Below are 24,719 nucleotides of genomic sequence, written 5' to 3'. Positions count from 1 at the left end.
CAAGATGGGTGAAACACAGTGATAATTATTGAAGCTACGGGTTCAGCATTCTATTCCTTTTCTCTCTCTCACAGACACACATAAGGTTTTTGATAATAACTTAATTTTTTAATAATTAAAAGAACAGATATATTCCTAACATCTCCAAGTACTTATGAAGGCAAAACTTCCTTTCCTGTCTCCCTGAAGTACCTCAGGGAAATCTGTCCAACACTGTAAATCACGTAGAAGGAAACAGGAAAATGATATTAGTTTCTTGCAATATAGAGGGCAACAAATTTACTCTTTAATATATTATTTAACTTTAGATATTAATTAGTGTTATTACCCATAGAGAAATCGTAAGGCATGCCTCCCAAATTAAATTAATATAGATTGCTTTCTCTGACACCAAATCTGCTGCAACAAAGATCTGAACAAAGATTTCCCATCTTCAAAGGATTCTGATGGAGAACAAAACAATTACATTCTCTGGATCTCAGTCTCCTAGCCTGTAATATGTGAGAGTTGGCCAAGATGACAAGAGAACTCAAGTTCTCTTTTAGCACTGACTTTCTATGATTCTAGAATTTATTTGCCAGTGTTTACCAATAACTCCTTGTTCCTGCACCATGGGATATGTGACATGGGTTAGCTAGCTCTCAAATGGAGACACAGAGTTAAATGACAAAAACACATAAGATTTAACTTCAGTGAAAGACAAGTTTCATTTCTCATGTTACATTTACATAAATGTATTTCTCCTAATCATTTTACTACCAAACTCCTTAAATCACCAGCCTTGTGTGTGTTGTGTGTTGGAAGGAAGGAAGGTAGGCAGGAAGGAAGGCAGGCAGACAGGCAACCTGGAGAAAGAGTGTATTGGAATTGTCTCTTTTCCACGATGAATTTTTAAAATATGACATATAGTCAAACCAACTTTTAGTCTTAAACATTTCAAAATGAATTTGTGATAACTACTTCACACCAAAGTTTCTTAATCACTCCACAACCTTTTGCAATCCGAATTAACCCTACCATGCCAATGGACTCCTCTGACTTCCTACAAACTCCTTCGCCCCTAGTCTCCATTCTCCTTGGCCAGTCAGCGGACTTTTAGACTTACAGTCTCCACCTATTCCTGAAATACACTCCTCCCTGGGTATGCCAGGTCATGGTACTATGTCCATTACTGAATTCATGTACTCTAATGGCTTCAGGTCCAGTTGTCAAGACAAAGGAATCTAGTGTTTACACAGAAGGTCCTGAAGGGTTTTGAGGAGGGAGGTGACACATCATAGTTGTGCTCAAAACAATTAATCCTGTTGCTCTATGAAGTAAAGAATGAAGCAAGCAAACCAGACTGGAGATTACTTAAGTAGCCTCCCAGGCAAGTGGTAATAAAAACTGAACCAAGGCAGATACCGAAGAAAAACGAACAGAATTTGACTGCAAAAATCATATCCACCCTTCAGAGATTAGCTTACACAAGTCTGCACACCCCTCCCCAACACATCCACAGATCATGCTAGTTAGAAACCACTGAGACTCAGCACCCTTCTCCCATGTAACTGTAATAATGATTGGCACGATGTGGCCATATCCATGTTCCTCTTGGAATTCTCCATAGTACCAAGGACACAGTTAAGTGCTAAGTAAGTACTGGTTAAATGAATAAGACACTCTTCCTGATCACCAGTACTGAAGTCTATTTCAGTTTTCATACAATTCTATAAACTCAAATGCATATAAGGAATTTAGTGATGTATGGACAATTAAATTGTATTGTGGTACTCTTCAGCTCACTAGAATTATATGGGTCATAAGGAAAATGTCCAAAAATAGGAAAATGGTTAAATAAGTCATGGTCCAAGTTAATAAAGGTAAAAGAAATAAAATAGAGTATCGCCATTCTGCAACTTCCAATGAAATCATGGATCTATAAGCAGTGGTTTGCTAGAAACAGCTCATACCAGCTTGTGAGAGCCAACTGTGCAGATCTGTCTAAACCCCACATTCAGCGACCCATCAGTAAGAGTGAAATTTGCCATGGCAGGAATGTTTACACCATAAAAACTGATAATGGCCAGTTGTTAACCATTTACTAACATGCCGCTAGATGCAGGCAATGGTGATCAATACCTGATAAAACCATTATTTGAAAGGCTGTTGGGGATCTTTATCATAATGGATGAATCAGGCTAATACTACGTGAACCCACCGATCAATCAAACATGACAAAAACAGAGGCATTAGACATTGAGAACCTCCTAACGTGATGCAGTACGAAGTACACAGTTATCACTTGGATGTCTTCTTGCCAAAAGTAGAATCTGATTCTAAAGAAGTCTAGATCTATCTACTCATTTATAGGAAATACAGGAGATGGAAGAACAGAGAACAAGTCAAATACAGAACGTGGAAATGTCTACGGGGTGGATGATTTTCTTACGAATGAATGAATAGCAAGGGAGGGGTTTAAAAAGGACCCTATCAATAAAAAGAGACTTAACAGATGGCAAAACAAGTACAATATGCATGTTGCACTTGTTTGGATCCTGACTGGAACAAGCCACTATAAAAAAAGACATACTTGAGACAATTCAGGGAATCTGAACGCTGGCTAGATATTAGATGATATTGAGGGATTATTGCTAAGTTTGTTACATATGATAAAGCCTTAGTCATTTTTTTCAAAGGCCTTATCTGTTAGAGATACATATGAAGTATTTATGTATAAAACTATACACTACCTGGGATTTGCATCAAAATAACCTGGGGATAGGGGGTTCTCTACTTCTACACACATTTGAAATTTTCCACAATACAGCTTTTAACAGAGCAGCCAGTGTGTAGAACACATATAAAAAGAATGACATGGGCTTCCCTGGTGGTGCAATGGTTGAGAGTCCGCCTGCCGATGCAGGGGACGCAGGTTCGTGCCCCGGTCCAGGAAGATCCCACATGCCGCGGAGCGGCTGGGCCCGTCAGCCATGGCCGCTGAGCCTGTGCTCCGCAACGGGAGAGGCCACAATGGTGAGAGGCCCGCGTACCGCAAAAAAAAAAAAAAAAAAAAAAAAAAAAGAATGACAAAATTACCAGTACTGATATGGGTATATCTCCAAGAAATAATATAGTATGAAAAAGCATTGGGGGAAACATGCACAGCGTGATGCCAATTATTTTAAATACAAAAAACAAAAATGATGTCACAGGTACACATATACATTAATAAGTGCACTAGAAAATGTCAGAGAAATACATTCCCAGGGGAGGACACTGGGCTTGGTGGGGATGAGGTTAAGGGACGCATCTGTAATGTATGAATTTTATACACGAGAAAGTATTTTTCTATTACTCAAACGAGTTTTACAAACATTTTAAAAATAAAGGTTACAGTAATATTTCCCACCCCATCCTCCAGAGATTCCAGTCCTGTTCCTTCCCACACTCCCTAGTTAAAGCACTCAGCCAGCAGGGAGGGCTGTAAAACTGGACGGTGGATCTAAAAGAGAAAGCACGCTGCCCAATGGCAGGACCAGCTGTACCCTCACCTCAGTAGGCCTCTGTAAACCTCCAGCTTTTTGTCTTTTACAGATACAAAGCATGCACTGTGCTACTATAGAAACTCTCACATAACTTACTGGAAAAGAAGAAACCTCTATAAATAGAGAAAGGAACAGGAAAAGGCAAAAAGAAGCCAAAGACAGACAGTACACTGCAACCACAGCTTCGAAAGGCTGAGACTGGCCTGAGTCTGGATGAACACACTGAACACTGGCACAGACAAACCTGAAGCACCTGGACTGTATTTTTTTTTTCCCAGTACACAGGCCTCTCACTGCTGTGGCCCCTCCCGCTGCGGAGCACAGACTCCGGACGCGCAGGCTCAGCGGCCATGGCTCACGGACCTAGCCGCTCCGCGGCACGTGGGATCCTCCCGGAGCCGGGCACGAACCCGCGTCCCCTGCATCGGCAGGCGGACTCTCAACCACTGCGCCACCAGGGAAGCCCCTGGACTGTATTTTTACCTCCAAAAATGTTCACCGAGCCCAACAGCCCAGTCACATCTACTTCTGTATGTTTAAATGAACTTCCAGACTTCAAATCTCATGACAAAGTGACACTATACCTTTTATAAAAGCCAACACCTTTTATCTATCAACCACTGAGAAGCCCAAGGGGAAAACTTAATGAATTCTGAGTGTGTTACTTCTCACGATAGACCCCTCCACAAACAAGACCAGGCCTGAAAGCAAGGATTCAGGTCTAGAAAATTGGAAGGCATTCCCTGGCCCTTCAAAGACAAATGACTGCAGTAGCAGCCAGTTGCCCAGGTCTGGAGATGAATCCCAGTCCTCGGCTGGCTGGTGAAGCAGGGTGAGGCCTGCAACCAACGGGAATAATAGCATTCTGCCTTCTACCCTCTCTTAAGAACTCAATCTGCAGCAGAGGCACCTGAACAGAGAGAGACGTGCCTAGTAAATATCTGGCCAAATAGACAAGTTGGGAGAGGCAAGTAGGGTACAGAGAAGAGAAATACTTGCCCCTTCTTGAGGCAGCAGAGCACAGGCTCCAGCACTGGACTGCATGAGTTTGAGCGTTAGCTCCACCATCAACTAGCTCCATGACCTGGGCCAAATTAACTTCTGTACCGCAGTTTCTGCATCTCTAAAGTAAGGATAAAACAGCATCTACCTCATTAGGATTGTTGTAAGGATAAGAGATAATGCATATAAAGTACTTTAAATGTGTCCTTTGTACAAAGGAAGCCTCGAATTCATATCAGCCATTAACACTATGATACCTAGTACTTGGTGTTAATGGAGTAGAGAGCCCAGAAACAACTCTTGCAAACAGGGAAACTTTGCTTAGGACAGAGTGGACATTGCATACTGATGGGTAAAGAATATACTATTCAATAAATGGGACTAGATCAATTGGTTTCACAAATGAGAGAAAAAGTAAAACTGGTTGCAAGCATTCAGTAATGATTCTTTCCATGTTTCCCAAACACTAAAAGGGATTTCCTCCCTGACTTGTGGAAAGATGCAGGATTAGATAAACAGTTTGAAGTCGAATAATGAGTATGTTCCCTACCTCATTATCTAAGTTAAGGATAAGATGTGTCCAGACAACAAATGGACAGGTTCAACAAAGTTACAGGATATAAGGTCAATATACAAAAAACAATTATATTTCTAAACACTAGCAATGAAGATTGTAAAAATGAAATTAAGAAAACAATTTCCTTTAGAATAAAATCAAAATAAATAAAATATAGTCGTTCCTCAGTATCCCTGGGGGATTGGGTCCAGGACCCACTGTGGATACAAAAATCCAAGGATGCTCAAGTCCCTTATATAAAATGATGTAATACTTGCATATAACCTATGCACATCCTCCCATATACTTTAAATCAGCTCTAGATTACGTATACTACCTAATACAAACGGTTGCTGGTGCACAACAAAGTCAAACTTTGTTGTTTGGAACTTTCTGGAATTTTTTTCCCTAATATTTTCAATCCACAATTGGTTGAATCGGTGGATGCAGAAACTGAGGATACAGAGGGCTGACTGTAAGAATTTGAAGAAGTACAAATTTGTATGCCGAAAATTACAAAACATTGTTGAAATACTTAAACAAATGAAAATACATTCTTCCATTAAGACTGGAAGACTTAATATTGTTAAAATCAAAAACAGGGCTTCCCTGGTGGCACAGTGGTTGAGAGTCCACCTGCCGATGCAGGGGACATGGGTTTGTGCCCCGGTCCGGGAAGATCCCACATGCCGCGGAGGGGCTAGGCCCGTGAGCCATGGCCGCTGAGCCTGCGCGTCCGGAGCCTGTGCTCCGCAACGGGAGAGGCCACAACAGTGAGAGGCCCGTGTACCGCAAAAAAAAAAAAAAATCAAAAACACCATGTGTACACCATAAATATATACGATTTTTATTTGTCAATTAACCTCAATTAGGTTGGGGAAAAAATATTAATATAGCAATACTAATCAAACTAATCTACAGATTCAATACACTCCCTAACAAAATCCCAGCCGGCTTTTTTTTTTTTTTAATAAACAGAAATTAATGAGCTGATCCTAAATTTCATATGAAAATGCAAGGTACCCAGAATAACCAAAACAATCTTGAAAAAGAAGAATAAAGTGGGTAGTTATGCACTTTCCAATTTTAAAACTTATTACAATTCTGTAATAATCAAGACAGTACGGTACTGGCATAAGGATAGACATATAGATCAATGGAATAGAAATGATAGTCCAGAAATAAACCTTTATGTTGATGGTCAATTGACTTTCAACATGGGTACCAGGAAAATTCAATGGGAATCAATCATTTTCTCAACAAATGGTACTGGGACAACTGAGTAGACACATGCAAAAAAATGGATCTGGACCCCTATCTCATACCATATACAAAAATCAACTCAAATGGATCACACACCTAAATGTGAGAGCTAAAAATATAAAACTGTTAAAAGAAAAGGGGAGTAAATTTTTGTGACCTTGAGTTAGGCAATGGTATCTTCTTTTTTTGTTTAATTTATTTATTTTATTTATTATTTATTTCTGGTTGCATTGGGCCCCTGTTGCTGTGCGTGGGCTTTCTCTAGTTGCAGCAGGTGGGGGCTACTCTTCGCTGCGGTGCACGGGCTTCTCATTGCCGTGGCTTCTCTTGTTGTGGAGCACAGGCTCTAGGTGTGCAGGTTTCAGTAGCTGTGGCACACAGGTTCAGTAGTTGTGGCTCACGGGCTCTAGAGCACAGGCTCAGTAGTCGTGGCACATGGGCCCAGCTGCTCCGTGGCATGTGGGATCCTCCCAGGTCAGGGCTCAAACCCGTGTCCCCTGCATTGGCAGGCAGGTTCTTAACCACTGCACCACCAGGGAAGCCTTAGGCAATGGTTTCTTAGATATGACACGAAAAGCACAAATGACCAAAGAAAAAACAGATAAAGTGGATGTCATCAAAATGAAGAACTTTTGCACTTCAAAGGACACCATCAAAAAAGCGTGAAAGAACAACCCACAAAATGAGAGAAAATATTTGTAAATCATATATCTGAAAAGAGACTTGTATCCAGAATATATAATGAACCCTTACAACTCAACAAAAAAAGACAAATAACCCAATTTAAAAATAGGCAAAGATTCTGAATAGACATTTCTCCAAAGATGACATAAATGTAGCCAATAAGCACAGGAAAAGATGTTCAATATCATTAGTCATTAGAAAATGCAAATGAAAACCATGATAAGACATCACTTCAGACCTACTAGGATGGCTAAAATAAAAAGGACAGACGGTAACAAAGGTTTCAAGGATATGAAGAAATTGCAATCCTCATACATAGCTACTGAGATGGTAAACTGGCACAGCTGCTTTGGAAAACAGTTCAGTAGTTCCTCAAAATGTTCAACAAAGAGTTAACATATAACCCAGAAATTCCACTCCCGTATATGCCCAAGAAAAAGGAAAACATATACTTGTTTACACAAAAACTTGTACATGAATGTTCACAGCCGTATTATTCATAATAGTCAAAAGGTAGAAACAACCGAAATGTCCATCAACTGATAAATGGATGAATAAAATGTGCCATATCCATAAAATGTAATATTATTTATTCATCCATAAAAGGAATGAAGTGCTGGTTCATTCTACAACATGGATAAACCTTGCGAACATGATGCTAAGTGAAAGAAGCCCATCACAAAAGACTATATATATATATATATATATATATATATATATATATATCCAGAACAGACAAATTTATAGACACAGAAAGTAGGTTAGTGATTGCCCATGGCTCTGGGGAGAGGAGCGTGGTGTGGAGAACGATTGCTAACAGGTATGGGGTGTCTTTTGGGGGTGGTGAGAATGTTCTGAAATTGGACAATACTGGTGGCTGTACAACACTGTGAATACACTAAAAGCCACTGAACTGTACACTTTAAAAGGGTGAATTTTATAGAACGTGGATTACATATACCTCAGTAAAGTTTTCATTTAAAAAAAGAACTGTCTAGACTGACAAACTGAACCCTTGGCTGGCTATGTACTGTGGACCCCAAAGTCTGGGCATGGGGCAGGAATCCCATAATTCCACTAGATTTCAAAATCCTACTAGATTTTAAAAGGGAACAAGTAGCTCTCACAGCGATGATACAATAAGGAAATCTATAAGGTCATAGCCATCTGTGTGGCCAAATTCATCCTTTAGAAAACTTGAAAGGCAAGTTTGGTCTTGAGACCATCTCTTACTCCCAAGGGGTTTACCTTTTCTAAAGTTACAGAAAGAGGGCTTCCCTGGTGGTGCAGTAGTTAAGAATCCGCCTGCAAATACAGGGGGCACAGGTTCGAGCCCTGGTCTGGGAAGATCTCACATGCCTCGGAGCAACTAAGCCCATGCACCACAACTACTGAGCCTGCACTCTAGAGCCCGCGAGCCACAACTACTGAGCCCGTGCACCACCACTACTGAAACCCATGTGCCTAGAGCCTGTGCTCCACAACAAGAGAAGCCACCACAATGAGAAGCCCGCACACCACAAGGAAGAGTAGCCCCCGCTCGCCGCAAGTAGAGAAAGCCTGTGTGCAGCAACAAAGACCCAAAGAAGCCCAATAAATAAATAAATTAATTAATTAAAGTTGCAGAAAGAAATATTCATCTGTAGAAAACCCAGGACAGATTGTTCTCAGCTCATCACTTAATAAACACATCCTCACCACCACCAAATTAAGACAGAGTCCTTATCACAACCCTTTGCCCATCCATACATCTCACAATGGAGGCTATGGGAAGTCCTCCAAAACTATTCCTCAGTGCTGGAGGGCCACTGAGGAGGAATCCGAAGAACGTATCAGAGCCTTAAACAATGCTCTGGAATGCTCTGTCATTTCAGCTCCATTCTAGGAGGTGGCAGCAGATCGGTTGTAAAAATACCCTGGATACAGATTGGTAGGCAAGTTTGAGACAGATAAACTCATCCAGGAAGGCCATCTGTGGTACTCTCAGGTGCCATCTGGTCATTGCAGCTATAGAGTGAAAAGTATATTTTTTGTAGTCAGTGATATCTATACGTGAGGCAAAACTGAAGAGATACAAATGGATATTCGATGAAAAGTAAGTTTCTCTCTTACACCTGGGCCCCGGTCATCCTATTCTCTTCCCCAGAGGCAACCACTGTTACCACTTTTTCAAGTATCCTTCTGAAAAACTGTCTATACAATGAAAAACATACGTATCACGCACCAATGCCTTTCTCACTCGTCTCAGACAGCTCTCCACTTAGTACACGTACCTTACTCTTTTTAACAGCTTCATAAGATTCCATGAGATGGATGTACCATATTTTCTTAACCATGGAGTGAACTTTTATTATCAGTGTGTCTAAAGCAGAGAGAGGACATTATCTACCCATGGGCAGATACTACCCATGGATGTGTTTTGTTTGGCCATCGTAATGGTTTTAACATGTGGCTCTCAGTGTCCTTGGCCATACGGGATGTGGTGGAAAGAGCTGTCCACCAAAATGCACTCTCCTTTCTTAACGTTAGCGGGGTGGCACTGGGAAGTGGCGGCCCTGCCAGGGACTTCCTTTCCCACTGCGCGGCAGCCAGCTCTATCCAAGGGACCAAGTTGCCCCTGTTAGATTTGTGCGGACATGATGAAGATTCTTGGTCTGAATCTCTAAAGGCATGGCTACGTCTCCCCCCCACTCCGTAATCTCTGCCCTTTCTGCCAGGCGGAGGCTCAGTGGCTGGACAGGGCTGTGTGTAGCACTGAGGCAGCTGACCGTCACTATGGAAACCTCGGGCTGCAAACCCATGGCTTTGGAGGAGGCAGGGCAGTGTCAAAAGTGGGAGGAGGGGAGTTCCCACCCCACACAGTGAAACAGAATAAACCCTTTTACGGGGGTGGGGGGAAGCCTTATGAAAACAACTGTTCCAGTGAGGAAAAAGAGGTTAGGATCTAAAAAGTATCGTCTTCACTGTCTGATTTTTCTCACAGGAATTTCAGTAATAAAACATGTTACATGGCTGTAAGTCTAGAGCTATAAAATCTAAACCTCACTGAGCAAGTCCCAGGCTTGACTGCCTCTAGATTTTGTATGCTTGCATCATCACTGCCTTAGACCTTCTTGCACATTTTTTTCTCTCCAACAGAGCAGCTACAATGGGACTGTGAAAGGATGGCTCCACGGCCTGAATCAGCTATGACAAAGGTGAGCTCCCTTTTCTGCACAGCGATCCTATTACGTCAACTTCTCCCTATGAAAACACACGCTTTAGGTGTAATGCTAGCACCTACCTATCTCGAGCCCTGGGATAGTCTAGACTCCTGCAAATCACATGTTCACACACTCTTTGCAGATATCAAGGTTAAAGCCAACTATCCCACACTGCCAGAGTTGGCCTGGTTCATTTTTATAGATTTACAATCTAAAACAATCCTTCATTATTCTTCCCCGTATTATGTTACCTAACATAAATTTGAAGGCATTAATGCCACCCACTTCTGAGCTATTCCTTCCTTCCCAAGAGTCCTTTGAATGCTATCTGAATCCTATACCGAGTCTGTGGGCTCGCCCCCGCTTGGTCTCCTCAGGCTCTTATCCTATTTGCTTCTCCCTCTGTATAAACATCATCACCACTATATAACAACCATCTCACCTTTTCCTTCACTTCCCTCTTTCATTCTTGCTTCTTTGCATCTTCTCTCCATCCTACTTCTTCTCCACACTATCGCTCCACCTTAGGCTACTCTGACTCAGCAACTTAGCCTCATTCACTCTGTTTTTCACAATCCTGTGATTCTCATTTTTAAAAACATTAGCTTCACTTTATCTTTCCTTTTCAATTCAAGTTCATATCTTATTTCATAGCACATTACCTTTCCCTGTTTTCTTTACCCTTTCCTCGTTCTTCTATTGTTATAAACAGGATGGCCTAGGTAGAGTCTGTCTTAAGTGATAAAGTTGGCTAAAAGATGGGGTACTGGGGGCTGGAAGAACATGGACCGCATGAAGGAGCAGGTTAGCTTAGCCTCCCCAAGGCCACCTTCACATTCCCAAGGGCTTGAGATAAGACAGGTCCAGGTCCTCACAGGAAAAATGAAGAGGAGACAAGCGGTTTCTGTGGTTGGGCAAAGAGCAGGAGCGCCGGAAGCTAAGTGTGCCTCCACTCGGGCAATTCACCAAAGAAGAAATATTAATGTCTAGTAACAACACAGGAAAAGCTGTTCAGGCTCACTAGGAATCAAGGAAATGCAAACATTTGTCTATCAGATAGGTAACGATTAAAAAGATGAACATTACCCAGTGCTGATGAGGGTGTGAGGAAACACTCTCAGGTGACGTAACCAGTGGGATAAGGTACAAGTTTTTGACAGCACAGTTTGGCAACCTGTATCTACACTTCAAAGGTGTATGGCCTCTGACTCAGCATCTCCGACTTCAGCCCAAGAAAATAAGTAGACAAGGAAACAAAGATATAGATACGAAGTCATTAATAACCTCTACCTTGTTTATGACATGAGAGCAGAGAGAGGTTGGTGGCGGAGCCTGGGAAAGAGAGGTCCATGCCTCCGTGGGGGCAGGTGGAGAGGAGAGAAACAGAGAGGGAAGGGGAGGAGAGGGGAGCAGCATGTGAGCACGAGAGGACACTATGAGGTAGAGACAGGAGAACGAGATGGGGGGAGACGGGGACACAGAAAGCCCCACAGGGCGCAATCAACCACGTCACCCAGGCACGAAGAAATGACACAGCTCCATATTATGAAAGAGGGTTAATCAGGAAGCTCAGGATATAGGACAGCAAGCACAGTGTGACCCAGCTTAGCTAGAGTGACACATGAAGACAAGTATGGCAGAGGGGTGACTACGTGGGCACCACGGTTCTCACTGACGGTGCTATGGTGACTGGTTTAGACTCTACCTCGTGCTTTCCTAGCTTGTCAGAGTTTTAATAAGTAATTTCTAGCAATATGCACTACACTAAAATTCTACATAGTTTAGACAGACCCTTGTACTTTCCTGTGAGAATTAACCCACAGGCAAACAAATTAAGTAGATGAAATGGTACCACCTGCTTTTCATAATGCAGACATGCTCTGTTTCTCATGTGATCAATTTAAACTGCTTGTTAAAATTTCATTTGTGTAAACCTGTACTGGAAAGACGATGGAATTAAGCTATGAATACAGATGTCACCCACCTAGCTATTCTTTGGCACTTATCAAATGAAAATACTTTTCCCTTGAAGTCCTATCAACATCGGAGACGTAAAGAGAAGCCGTCTGAATTCAGGCTCTCCTGAAAGCAGCCCCTACCGCTGGGACTTGGGAGCGGGCATTTGATTTCGGTGTGAGGCGAGCACGACAGGGCAGGAGGGCAGTGGACCCAGACAAGGTATGTTAATGAGGGGCTACTGCCACAGGTGGCCACAGCTCGGTACCTCTGCGAGCCATCCCGGGGACTGCGAGGAACGAGGCACAGAACTGTCCCACCAGGGGTCAGGAAGTCAGGGGCTTTCCTCAGACCCCCCTCTCCCCGTCGGTCTTCCGTGGGAGTGAGTGCCTAGGAGCCAAACATGGCACTACTTGAATGACATCTATTACCTCATCAACACCCTGTAATTCTCTTGAGGGTTGATCCTGTTTTCGAAATTAGGAATCTGAGAGGCAGAAAAGATTAAGCCACTTGCTGAAAATCAGATAGTTAATAAGCAGCTGAGCTGAACTCCAAATTCAGTCTTCTCTCTCCCACTCTAGGGTGCCACGTGGTAAAGGCCACGGCCCGTCCATTCTGCAGCATAGCTGGCGCTCCTCATGGGGAGAGAGACACAGCCTGAGAGAGGGGCATGTTTCCAGCCTCTCCTTGCAAGGAAAACGTACGGAGATGCTTGCCCAGATTGTTTTAACCTTCTTGTGTCCACAGAAAAACCTTCAAGGTCAACATCCACCAGCCGCGTGAATTTTTTATAGCATCATCATCCGTGGCTACTCCCACCCCAAATACCAGTTACTATGAAATTATGCCAGAATTTGGATCAAAGTATGGGGGAAAATTCAAGACAAATTTTTATCTGATGAACTCATGGCAGAGAATCAAATTTCATAGAGAGTTCCAGATTCTGGTATATTAAAAAACAATCTATAACTTTACTATGAGGAGAGTACTTTATTAGAACAAATAAAACATGCTGAGCTCTGCCGGGACACAGGGGTCATGCTCATGTGTGAGCCAAGGAGATTCTTTCCTTGCGTTAGTAAAAAAGATAATCATCTGCAAATCACTAGCATCTGAGGTTGGCTTGATTTAAAATGCACAGAGATACAGAAAAAGTTCCAGGAAATCATTGTGTTTAGAGCTTGCCTGCATTAGTCAGTGGAAAGGCCCTTGCGCCTCCCAAAATAACACTTGGGACAGCAGCTGTACACTAGCACCTTCACTCATGTGAAGGCATGGCTCGCATCTGCGGTTCCGCAGGCTCCCGGGAGGACAGCTCCTCTTCACAAGGAGCCAGGGGAGCAGACAGGCCGCCCCACACTCCCCGCCTCCAGCCCAGCTGTACAGCAGCTGCCTTGAGCAAGTCCCATCCCCAGAAGCCCCAGAGCAGCCCAACTGAAGGAGCCCTTGACCCAGATGCCCACACTAAACACCTAACCATCAGTCAGATTTAGAAAGCAGAGTCCCCTTAAGCATTAAGCCTGGAGGACACAGGATCTTCACCAGAAGGATAAAATGCAGAAAATTCTGGCCAGGCATTGACCACCGAGACCTTTCACAGAAGAACGGCATAAGCGTCTGAGGAAATCACAGATGGCAATCCTGGACACAAATCACCACGATGCAGAGAACAAGACCCTGGCCACACACTCAGTGCACTGTCTGGGGAGGAAGCATTTTCATCCTCTGGGTACAGAATTTCATAATTCCTGGTCCATAGCAAGTGTGGGCAAGGCTCCAGACACACGTGATATCTATGTGCCAGCCACGTGAAGGCCGTCTGGGCCAGGTCTGCTCGTTCTCTGGACCCACAGAGGCCTCTGTAGTGACACCCATCCAATGACTCCAACAGGAAAGGGAAGGGCTGGGGCGCAGAGGGGCACTTCACCTGGCACACTGGGCTGGAAGACTTTATTCAGATCCAAGGAGGAGGCTCTGGAATGGGTTTTCTGTGGCCGCGGTGGCGGGGTGGGAGGGTCCTCGCCCCTCTTCATGGCCTCTTCTATGGAGGTGCTAGAGTAGGATCTGCAGCAAAATAAGGGAAGGTCAGAAGGCAGACAGCAAAGCTTTACTCTCTGAAACTGGGCTGAAACAGAAAATACCCACAAAAGGCAAAGCGACTGCCAAGGCTTGCTGAGTTCCGGGAGGAGCCAGACACGGTGCTGCCCCCTGGATACCACACCAGCTGCAACAAGCGCCCAACCCCCAACCCTGAGTCACAACCTTTTTTAAACTCTTTGCTCTTATTATACCTTAGACCTGAACTTACCCCAGAGGGAACGCTTTCTGTAAATTCAAATCCATTTCGATTGGAATTGTTAATAACACGTAAACCCTTCCACTCAGGTACTTCCATACTTTAATAGAAGGGCTTCATGGTATTAACTGACCGCAGAACCCTTCTCCTGTTTACATGCAAACGTGATAACAGGCACATATGGAACTGGGACAGATAAGCTGAGAGTAAGAATCAAATGTTCAACGGAATATGCCACAAATGAAATTCAGGAGAGGAAAACACACATCAGTCAGGTTGAGGGGCCTTGGTTGTCTTACCATGAGAAATACAGGTTTGGGGAAATTTTCAAAGCAAAAGCCTCCTCTTAACCTTCTCTCTCAATCTGTAACAAGGCAGGAGCTAACTAGGCAATTTCAGAGATTATAACTCCAATTCACGGCATTTAATGAAAAAGGAACTAAGTAAATTGCTAAAGGTCACATAGCTAGAAGGTTACATAGGTTTCATTCAAATTCCAGTCTCAGTTTCTAAATTATATCTTTAAAATGTTCTGAGACTGCCTGCCTATGAGCCAGGGAAGAAAACTTGGGGCACAGCTAGACTATATATTAGAGCCCTACTTATTTTCTAAATTAATTCAACTCAGTACATTACTCTATCGGTTAGGAATAAGTTTGCGGATGAATTCCCAATATGATTTTCTAAGAAGCTCATGTGTACATCTTATGTCTGTTCTATTCAGCTTCTGAGCTAACTTCCTGTCAAAGAAGAAAATGACCTTTGATCAGAGATGTGTCCTACAGATAAATTAAACTCAGAAAAGTGCCTTGGTATTTAGCTATTACAGTGGCACTCAGGAAATTAGAATCTATCCATTACTATTAAGCAACTTCAGTTCTTAGTAAAGCTGGTTTTGACACAGCAAGTTCTTATTTTCCTGAATAACTTCCTCAAGGTTTCTTTGTGGTAGTCCAGAGGTTTTTTGTCATGCAAGGTTGCAATCTTTAATAAAGCCACCATAATGGCATGTGACATGCTCTGGGGTGGTCCCTGTAACACAACTGGCAAGACAGGCAAGACAAAGGCAGGCAGGAACTAGCAGGAAGGGTGCTCTGATCCTTTCAACCAGAATAAAAGGGAATCCATAGAAAAGGACAACAAAGTTTTCAAATGGAAACTCTTGATTAAAAAAAGGAAATTAGAGACCCTGGCTAGAAAGAACTTTCTATGTCAGATACAGCTCTAGTGACATTTTTCACTCAAGAGAGAGAAAATAATGTGTACATGTATAAATCATGTGTGTGCGTGTGTATATATACACACATACATATAATTGAGCACACAATCTCATACTACATCTTATTCCATTTTACTTCCATATATAACCTGCGTATTTGTATTTTTATATGGAAAGTTAAATGAATATCCAATAAGTGATACAGTAAAACTATGACTGCAACCAATTAAAACATAAATGTGCAGGGAATCAACAAAATGATGAACGTAGCAGTGTTAGAAGGGTGATTTTCCTTTCCCTTACATTTCTACATGGCTTTATTATTCTAAAAAGGAGGATTAAAATAATTTAATTCTCACGGTCTCAGTAAGGACCCAGTTGGGTGTAGTGAAAACAAAAACATCCAAATTAGACCAAGAGACCAATCCCTAAAAGAATCGTATATAAAGTTTAGCAGAGATACTAATAATAGAATATGTGACTGAGATTTTGTCATTTCACTCGCTTTGAGAGGAAGCCAGCAGAAGTAAAAACTGTGAGGTTCAATTTCTGCCATTCAGAGAAGGGTTTGCCTACTATGAAGGCAGATAAATGTTACTATTCCTACATCCTAAAGCCAGCACGGACTAGCTTGTAAAAGATCCATTCATCCTTCAAAAACAGGATGAGCAAATGTGGTGGCCATTGAGAGAAACAGGAACTATAACTTCTTTTCCTACCAAAACGAATTAGTGTACCTATTATTTTTAAAAATATGAACACAGATATCTGTACCTTCTACAAGGGGTAACTCTTTGACTTACAAGGAGACGAGAGCTCCTTAAATTGGCAATATTGCAAGCATACAAAATACGATCCGATTTAAATTCACTTTCTCAGGAATACATCTAGCAGGCAAAGGAGGAAAAAAGTCACTAAGAGCCAAAGCAAAACTTGGAAAACACACACGTAGCATCCTGTCTCCCACTGCAGTCTACTGGTAAAGAGCAGTCTCAACACCATTTCCCCTCTTTGAGGTCCTAATATTTCTATGAGCGTCTGTATTTCTCTTCATTCCTCCCTTCTGATGTCTGATGTCAACCACAGCACTGCCTTACTGGCTCTCCCTCTTCTACTAACCTCTACTGACTTAAAAACTGTGAAGTTGAGAAGAGGCTCTAAGAGGATGAAACAGTCCACAAACACTGCTTACCTGAAGTTCCGAGCTGCACTGAAATTGCCGAAGCATTTTAGTTCCCTACTCTAGATTTTATCCCCCAGACTTCCTGTTCTTTGGTGTGCACCTTGTCATGATAGGACATTTCAATGTTAGTTACCTTTTAACGGTATTTCCCGCTTTCCAAAGCTACTTCCCCCCTATTCGTTATCATCCTGCAGCAAGAGGGTCACATCACATTGCCCCTTCTTTGTGTTAGGTGGCCGGAGAGCAGCAGCCCCTCTCCCAGCACCAACAAACCCAGAAACTAAGCACCTCCCCAGCAGCACTGCGGGCTCCAGTCAGGCCCCTCATGACGAGTGAACTCACCCTCATCCTAAGCTTCAAATTCAAGGGAAAAGATTTTGGGTTGGGAGGTTTATTTCTAGTCAGGGGCATGGCACAAAGGGCATTCAAGTAGAAGTTAAACAAACACTACCTGGATCTTGGTCTTGCTTTGAGACTGTTGGAATCCTTAGGAGTGGCTGAAACAAAGATTAGTTGTTGTTTGCTTGGGTTTCATGTCTGCAGTTAAACAGGTTTTAAGCAGCACCTGGGCTAGTACAGAACACATCAACAGGTAAACATGAGGTACAGGTATCCATGTGGAAAACTTGACCGCTTCCACATTTTTGTGATTCCATAATTTTATTTCTAAAGCTAAAGGCACGATTAAAAAGAAAGAAAAACCAACATATTTTTCCTCTCATCAGAGCATTAGCCATGAAGCCATTCTCAAATCGAAGTTGATTAATGAACCAATTCCGGCCTAAAAGACAACTCTCTCAAGAGGTTATCTATTTATACAATGATGGGTTCAGACTTGAGGGTTTCTTGGTCTATCATGATAGCCTAGTAATAATAGATTTTGAACCAGTCTCCCCTGAAGGCTAGGAAGAAATGTATTGGGCTACATATTTTAAGATTTTCTTAAAATACACCACCAGGACCACATGACCACAAGAAATCAAAGTCCCACAGTTAAGTCTAAATGATCTATGCAGCTTTTCCTATAAGAAAATATTCTTGTGTCCCAAATCGTAGAGAGAATATTATGAAGTGAAATCATTAAAATATTTTGTCAACCATACAACTTTTCCTTCTCCAATTTAAATCATGAACTAGCTTGCTCACTACCAACACACATGGAGCCTACTTTCCCATCATAAGTTGTTGGGAGTAATGAGAAATACTTACAAAAACATTAATCCTCTTTTTACGTCTTCAATCCTCTGTGGAAGACAACTTTAGAAACCACTAGCTGTGCTAAGGTTTTGCAAACGTTGCAAATTTTTCATCATAAAATGTCATAAACATTCAAAGAAAAAGTGCTACTAACTAGGAGCAAGGAGAATATAGTTTGTATACTGTTCGCACAAATTTTTCCGGAAAGAAAATGTCGCACTGCATGATGCCATCCTCTTTAACATTACTCCAAAGATAAAACCCCTCCTTGGTATGAAGCATGCTGGATTTCTGACGATCATTAAACTCCTTGGGTTGGATAAGCAGGGCAGAATGCGGAGCTGAGATGCTAACAAGGCCCAAAGCAAACCAGCAACACACGTCCCCTTAGCTTCAGTCAGCTATAGAAGACGTGCTTTTCTCCCAACTGAAGCGCTCTGGCTTCTTGGAGTGAGGACACGAGCACCTTTTAACTGCAAACCACTGAAAGGCTGCCGGAGCCCCGAGAAGCACGGGAGGCCCAAGCAGTGTGAGCCTGCCTTGGCCGGTCTCGTGCGCCCACACGAAGATGGACAACCACCTCCCCTGCTCCAGCCCCCTGGCGGCAAAAGATGGCGGCCCAAGAGAGCCTCTCCTCCAGCCCAGCAGGCTACCTGGGGCCACCTGGGGCTGCAAGGGCCACCCACCACGGGGCTGAGGGCCACCCTCCAAGCGGGCCGCCCACGGCTGGCTCCAGCCCGCTTCTCTCAGGCCCCACTGCTTCCCAGAAATATGTGGGCAGAAGTCTCAGCCATTTTAAAACACTGTTCCCCAAACCAGACCGCGGTAACCGTTACTTCCTTTGTCCAGTGCCACTATCTTTGTCTTTGTGCCGGGGATGGTGGGGGGGAGGGATGGGTGTGGAAGGAGCGGGGAACCCTGCTGGTGAGAGATAGGCAGGCAGATGGCGTGATGGGTGTGGCTGAGCCGTGGAGACCAGGCTAGGAGTCCTGAGGTCCAGGGGCTACTCCTGGCCACGACCCTCTCTAGCTGTGACCTCTGTGAACCTCAGTCTCCTCACCTACAGAATGAAGATAATAAAAATGAGGCCCCTTTCTCACTCAGAGAGATAAGAAAGTGAAGGCGCTTTAAAAACTTAAATGTATTCTAGAATTGCAACGTATTACTGCTGTAGGGTGTTCCTAATTTTTCAAGATTAGAAATCTGGTTTTGAAATTCAGTTCCTTCTAGGACAGCATGGGAGGTGCAGGTGGGTGCAGGGAATGGAAAGAGAGACCAAGGGGTGGCTGCCAGCAACTGGGCAGCTATGAGAATCACCAACAGCAGGCTGAAGACTACAGCGTGAGGGTGAGCAGGCCCGACGCCCTCGGCAGGACCTAGAGACACACAGAAAAAGATGGCCACGGTGCAGTATAGCCTTTTGAATTAGGCTAGAATGTGCCATTAGCTAAGAAATCCATCAGATTCCACTAATATGTACATGTTCAGTACTTAAAAGGGTAAGGGTCTATGAGAAAAATATGTAACAAGGAATACCGCGTTCCCTGATGACAGAGTCCCATATCCCATCTGTAAGCCACCACATTTTCTTCACCACCATTACTATTATCATGGTTATCACCACCCACTGTGGAAGGAAGAGCAAAAGAGGGAAATGAGATCCCAGGCAGGGCTGGTAAGCTTCCACAGGTTCGAGATCAGAAAAAGCTGGAGAACACGATTTTAGTTAAGTCTTCCATCAGCCTCCAAGCCCCTGAGTGTCAGACTCAGCATTTGGAGCATGTGAATATCCACAAAAATGGCAAGGGCAGGTTGGGTCAGAATCCAGGCAGAAGCCCACGGGCGGATCACAGCTTCTCACTGAGCTGGGCAGAGGGAAGAAGAACGAGAACTTCCTAGAACACTCCAGGCATGTCATCTTTCCAGGAAACAGAAACAGGATAGGAGGGCAAGCCTAAAGTTTAATTCTCCAGAAGGCGGCAACTCAACTGAGGTGAACTGCCCACACGGCATGGACAGCCTTCCAGAATTAGAAACCACCACCTTGAAACTCTCGTGTCTCCCGCTAGGAATCCAAACATTCCCCGGAAAAGAGGGTATTAAATACGTTTTCAGATGAGGGATTCCCTCATATCCACTCCAGAAAGGGCAGCAAAGGGAAGAACAAATCAGAAACCACATAGCATGCTCCCAGACAGAATGTGAAACAAATTCAGATATACTTCATGTACTGTGGCACGCACACCCTGATAGGTTCTGTCTGGTGACGCCATGCCCCATTCAATGAAGGAATGTTGACAATGACATCTAAAGCTCATGTCCCAGAGAACACGAAATGCTCATGGAAAAAATAGAAGAGTTATTAGCCTAAAAGGCTGTTGGAGAAGCACAATTTAACTCTCCAAATTTAAATAACTTTTACTGATACCATAACATGAAGTTTACAAAAACTAGGATGTATCCACTTCATTTCCAGAAATTAGAGTTGGAAAGTACCTACCTCAGGCATCTGTCCTACACAAATAGAGCATTTCCGTCTATGATGAAGGAACCTGAATCAGTTCCAAAAGCCAAAACTAGGCTTGAGAATTCCTACCACTTTTGGAGTCACAGTTGATCTACGATCTTAATTTTCTATTTCTTAACGTCACTTTCTAGAGGTAGTGGTTCCCAAAATAGGCTGAACATTGGAACCCCCTGGGAGGGAGGGGCTGCCTAAAAATACAGATTCTTAGGCCTTATCACTGCAATCAATCATATATTCTCGTTCATATTCATTCTCCCTCCCTCCGTCCCTCTCTCTCCCTCTACCCCTCTCTCTTTTAAACCTTAAATGAACTTAGTGTTTGGGAAATACTGTACTGTAGCATAAGCCTCGATGTATATTGATTCCTTCGTTCCAACTTTAAAAAAATGAAGCCTGGATGATAGCTAGTAAACCAAAACAAACATGATTTACTTATGAAATATTAAGAGAGATAACACTAAAAGAGAAAGCAGCAACTTCTTTCATGTGCTCATAACCAGAGCTCCAAACAGTAATGCCATCCCTAGCCAGTTTGTTCTCAGCTAGGTTCATCTTGGTTCAGTGATGGCTCTGTCGAGAAAGCTGAGGCCACAGGCCCGACCATCTCCATGGTTCCCAGACACAGTTCTGACTCTCCAAGAACCTGGGCAAATACGACTTTTATTCCTCTCCTTGGAATCCACTCCATGTGTAAGCACATTTACCTGCCTTCTTGGTGGCGAAGCATAATGAAAGCGTTTGAGATTTATGCTTTGGAAATGGAAAGTTTCACCTGTGAGCCTCCCATTAATCCACCCCATCAGCTTACTCTACACAGAAATCACAATGGCTTGTTGAAATCTTCCCAAATCCAAGCCTTCACAATTTTATACTTAGTGACAATGAGACCCTCGATTCAAACTGAGAAATCCTTTCAGTGAAACCTATATTCAGAAATTAAAAAGAAATCACCCTCTTCTCATACCTGAGAAGAGGGGAGGAGTAAAAAGGAAACCAAAAGGTTTCCTTAGAATAAAACACAAGACAAATATTTGGACAGAAATATATATATATATATATATATATATATACTATCACAGATGTACCAGTTTTCTCACTGAAACTACAGGGTTGTTTTGGTTTGTTTGTTTGTTTAAGAAATAACTACATTAAAAATATATTAAATTGGTTTTCTCCTACCTGAATCCTCAGACATATCCTTTGGTAAGGCTTCATCCGTAGCACTCTTCAAAGCTAGCAGTGTTTCGTTTTGTTTTTAAAGAACAAGAGAGGGAAAAGTAAAGAAAAAAAAAATTTATGTCTCAGACACATTACATTAAAACAAAGAACCCCTAGTCATCACTTATGAAAACGGTGTTACAAACCTCTATAAGTTGCTATAGCACTTACTAAAACAATAAAAGTCTCCTAAACTATGGTAACAGGTTCTCCTCCTACAGAGAGCAGAGGTATTTTCAATGTTCCAGAGAGAGTGCCTCTAGTGGCTGGGAGGAGTATTACCAGGAAGTATCAAATTTCCCCGTTTCTTTCCTGACATCCAGAGCAAAGATACAAGGACCTCTCTGAGAGTGAGAGCCAGGATTCAGGATTTTTAGAGCTCGCGAGGTTATTCCAATGGGTAGTCAAGGCTAAGACCCACTAGTAAAGACAGTAATCAGAGTACTTGCTGCCACAGATAACATCTAGGTCGGCCTGCCTCTCCTGAGCAAATACTGAAACAGAGAGCATGCAATTATTATTTCCTAATGGGAAACATTTTTCATGTTTAACTCCCATACAAAGCTACATCCATGGCAGGTCATGATAACAAAACCTGAAATAGCTTCACTGATTTTTAGTCCCTTCAGATAAGCCTTTCATTCATGGGCAGTGAATCAATATCAGATAATAGAAGGAATACGGGCTTGAGAATTCGAAAATCTTGGTTCTTATCCCTGCTCTTTTTCTTACTGAGCAAATAATTCATACTGCCTGAACTTTAGTTTACTCATCTCTATATTTTATGTGATAAAACATACCAGCCTCCATTCCATTTTGTGAGGACTGAATAATACAGTGCATGAGGAAGGACCTGATAGATTATAAAGCATTATATAGAAGTATGGCAGGAGGTGGGGTGTTCCTCCTGCTCTTCTAGATAAGTCCCTGGCCAACTCATCCCTGTGCTTGATGCTAGCTGTAACACGGAACACCGTGCTGCACTGCTCTCACCCGTCCAGTAAGATAAGCAAATCATCACAACCCAACACCCACAAAGTCACAGAGAATAAAGCCCAGGGGTAGAAACTCTCTCCAGAAGGTAACTTCCTCGAGGATTAGACCTGTGTACAAATGTGCATGTATATTGACATTCTGGGATCACATCTGCCAACACAAGATGTTATGCTCACAAACCGTTCAGCTTCTAGTCATTTCCTAATTAGTACGACCAGATTCCAATAAAAGGTGTTGGAGTAGCCTGAGGGTCAGCAGTGAGCACAGGGTCATAACCGAAGGGCTGTGGACACTCAAGGTCTTGTTACCACTTTATGAACTATAGTTTCGTCACAGCAACTGGAACTACTTAATCCATCCAAATGTTTTCATATACAGAGAACAGTCCTCAGATGCTCTAGAAGCCAGCCACTCCAAGAGAAGTAGATTAAAAATATATATAAGGTAAAATGTCCCTAAAGGGAGAAAACTCATTCTTTCCATACCTTGTTTGTCATCACCAGTCACATCTTGGGTAGGGACAGGAAAGTCGGCCATGTCTTTAATAGATAGCTTCTTGGAAAAGAAAAGTAAATTAATAATATGGGTTGGAATGGAAATGAAGTGATGTGCACATCTGATGCAAATGTTTTTAAAAGCTATGTATCTTGCCAATATTTCTGTCTCCCATAAACCCTGACATTTAATACTATTTTATTTTTTAGATTTCTAGTGGGGTATAAGTTAATTTGTATTGAAAAATTTATATACACAGAGGGAAAAAATAATGACTTAGATTGAAGTACATGTGTAGACCACACATTATATCTCAATCTGGTGTGGGACTCAGCCAGAGTTGTGGAGCATTTGCCCACGACTCCAGTCAAGAACAAACCTGTGCTCTAGGTACTTTCTCACAAGCAGAGAGAGGTTCTGACAAGTGGCCCCATCACATGGGTATTTGCCAGGATCTCTTATGTAGAGGGTGTTCAACCCTGATTCAAACAGCCTCCTTGTTATGGAATAAGAGAATTTTACTGATGAGCAGAACAAAATTTTCTGCTAACTCACTGAAGGAAGAAGTCCTCACTTACACTAAGAAGATGAATACCCAAATTGATCAAGTATTGATTAGTTTAAAATTCTATGTAAAATCTACTTACTATAATTTCTTCTACACTCTCAATTAACATGGACTCTGTCCTCTGATAAGATTAAAGGATAATACATATTCATAGTTGATATATATATGTAAACACATTCTAGAAAGATATATAAAAATTGAAGGGTGATTGGTAGGTGGGGATAGGGATAAGAGGAGAACTTGCCATTATATGCCTTTTGATATTCTTTTTATTTTAAACATATTAAAAAAATCAAATAAAGATAAATTTTAAAACTTAAAGAAGTAGGGTAAATTCCTGGAGTTAGCCGGTGCTCCAAAAGGTTAACTGGTTTACCTCTCAGAATCTGAACAGCCCAAGAGACCTAAGCAATACTTCTGTTTCCAAACTGTTTCAAAGAATGGAGTTAGAATACTGCTTGGTGGTAACCTGATCTAGGGCTTAGCCATCCACAGGCAAGTCATTCTTGGCATTACAGTGAAGCCTCCAGATGTAATTTAGAACAGAGAATGTATCTCAACAGCGCCCTTCTTTCATTTTCTTGTCCCACGTGGATTGTAATCCAGATCCTTAGCAGAATAAAATAATTTAGGAGTAGAAAATATGGATAAAAAGAAATCCAAAAGAACACTGTTGAAAGAAATTTTTAAAATCTAAATAAAAGGAAAGACACCCCGTGCTCATGGTCAGAAGACTTAATATTGTTAAGATGGTAATATTCTCTAAATCCATCTACAGATTTGAAGCAATCCTTCTTGCTTTTTTGCAGAATTTGACCAGCTGGTT

General features: G+C 42.4%; 1 protein-coding gene across 9 annotated transcripts in view; it reads right to left on the bottom strand.

The window, feature by feature from the left end:
- Positions 1–24,719, bottom strand: part of REPS2 (RALBP1 associated Eps domain containing 2) — a gene marked incomplete at its 5' end in the record, with an annotated part of 232,284 nt that overhangs the window by 82,708 nt on the left and 124,857 nt on the right. For 2 of the 9 annotated variants that reach the window (XM_082864959.1, XM_082864960.1), the window contains 4 exons: positions 14,122–14,258; positions 17,344–17,389; positions 21,796–21,849; positions 23,316–23,385. In XM_082864959.1, the coding sequence (XP_082721085.1) occupies positions 14,122–14,258; positions 17,344–17,389; positions 21,796–21,849; positions 23,316–23,385 (307 nt within the window). The remainder of the gene's footprint in view (positions 1–14,121; positions 14,259–17,343; positions 17,390–21,795; positions 21,850–23,315; positions 23,386–24,719) is intronic. The other 7 variants (XM_082864961.1, XM_082864963.1, XM_082864962.1 and 4 more) reach the window with 4 other exon arrangements.

Source organism: Leucopleurus acutus, assembly GCF_964270905.1.
Source record: "Leucopleurus acutus genome assembly, chromosome: X".
Taxonomy (NCBI): Eukaryota; Metazoa; Chordata; class Mammalia; order Artiodactyla; family Delphinidae; genus Leucopleurus; species Leucopleurus acutus.
This window is presented reverse-complemented; position numbering and strand designations above follow the sequence as displayed.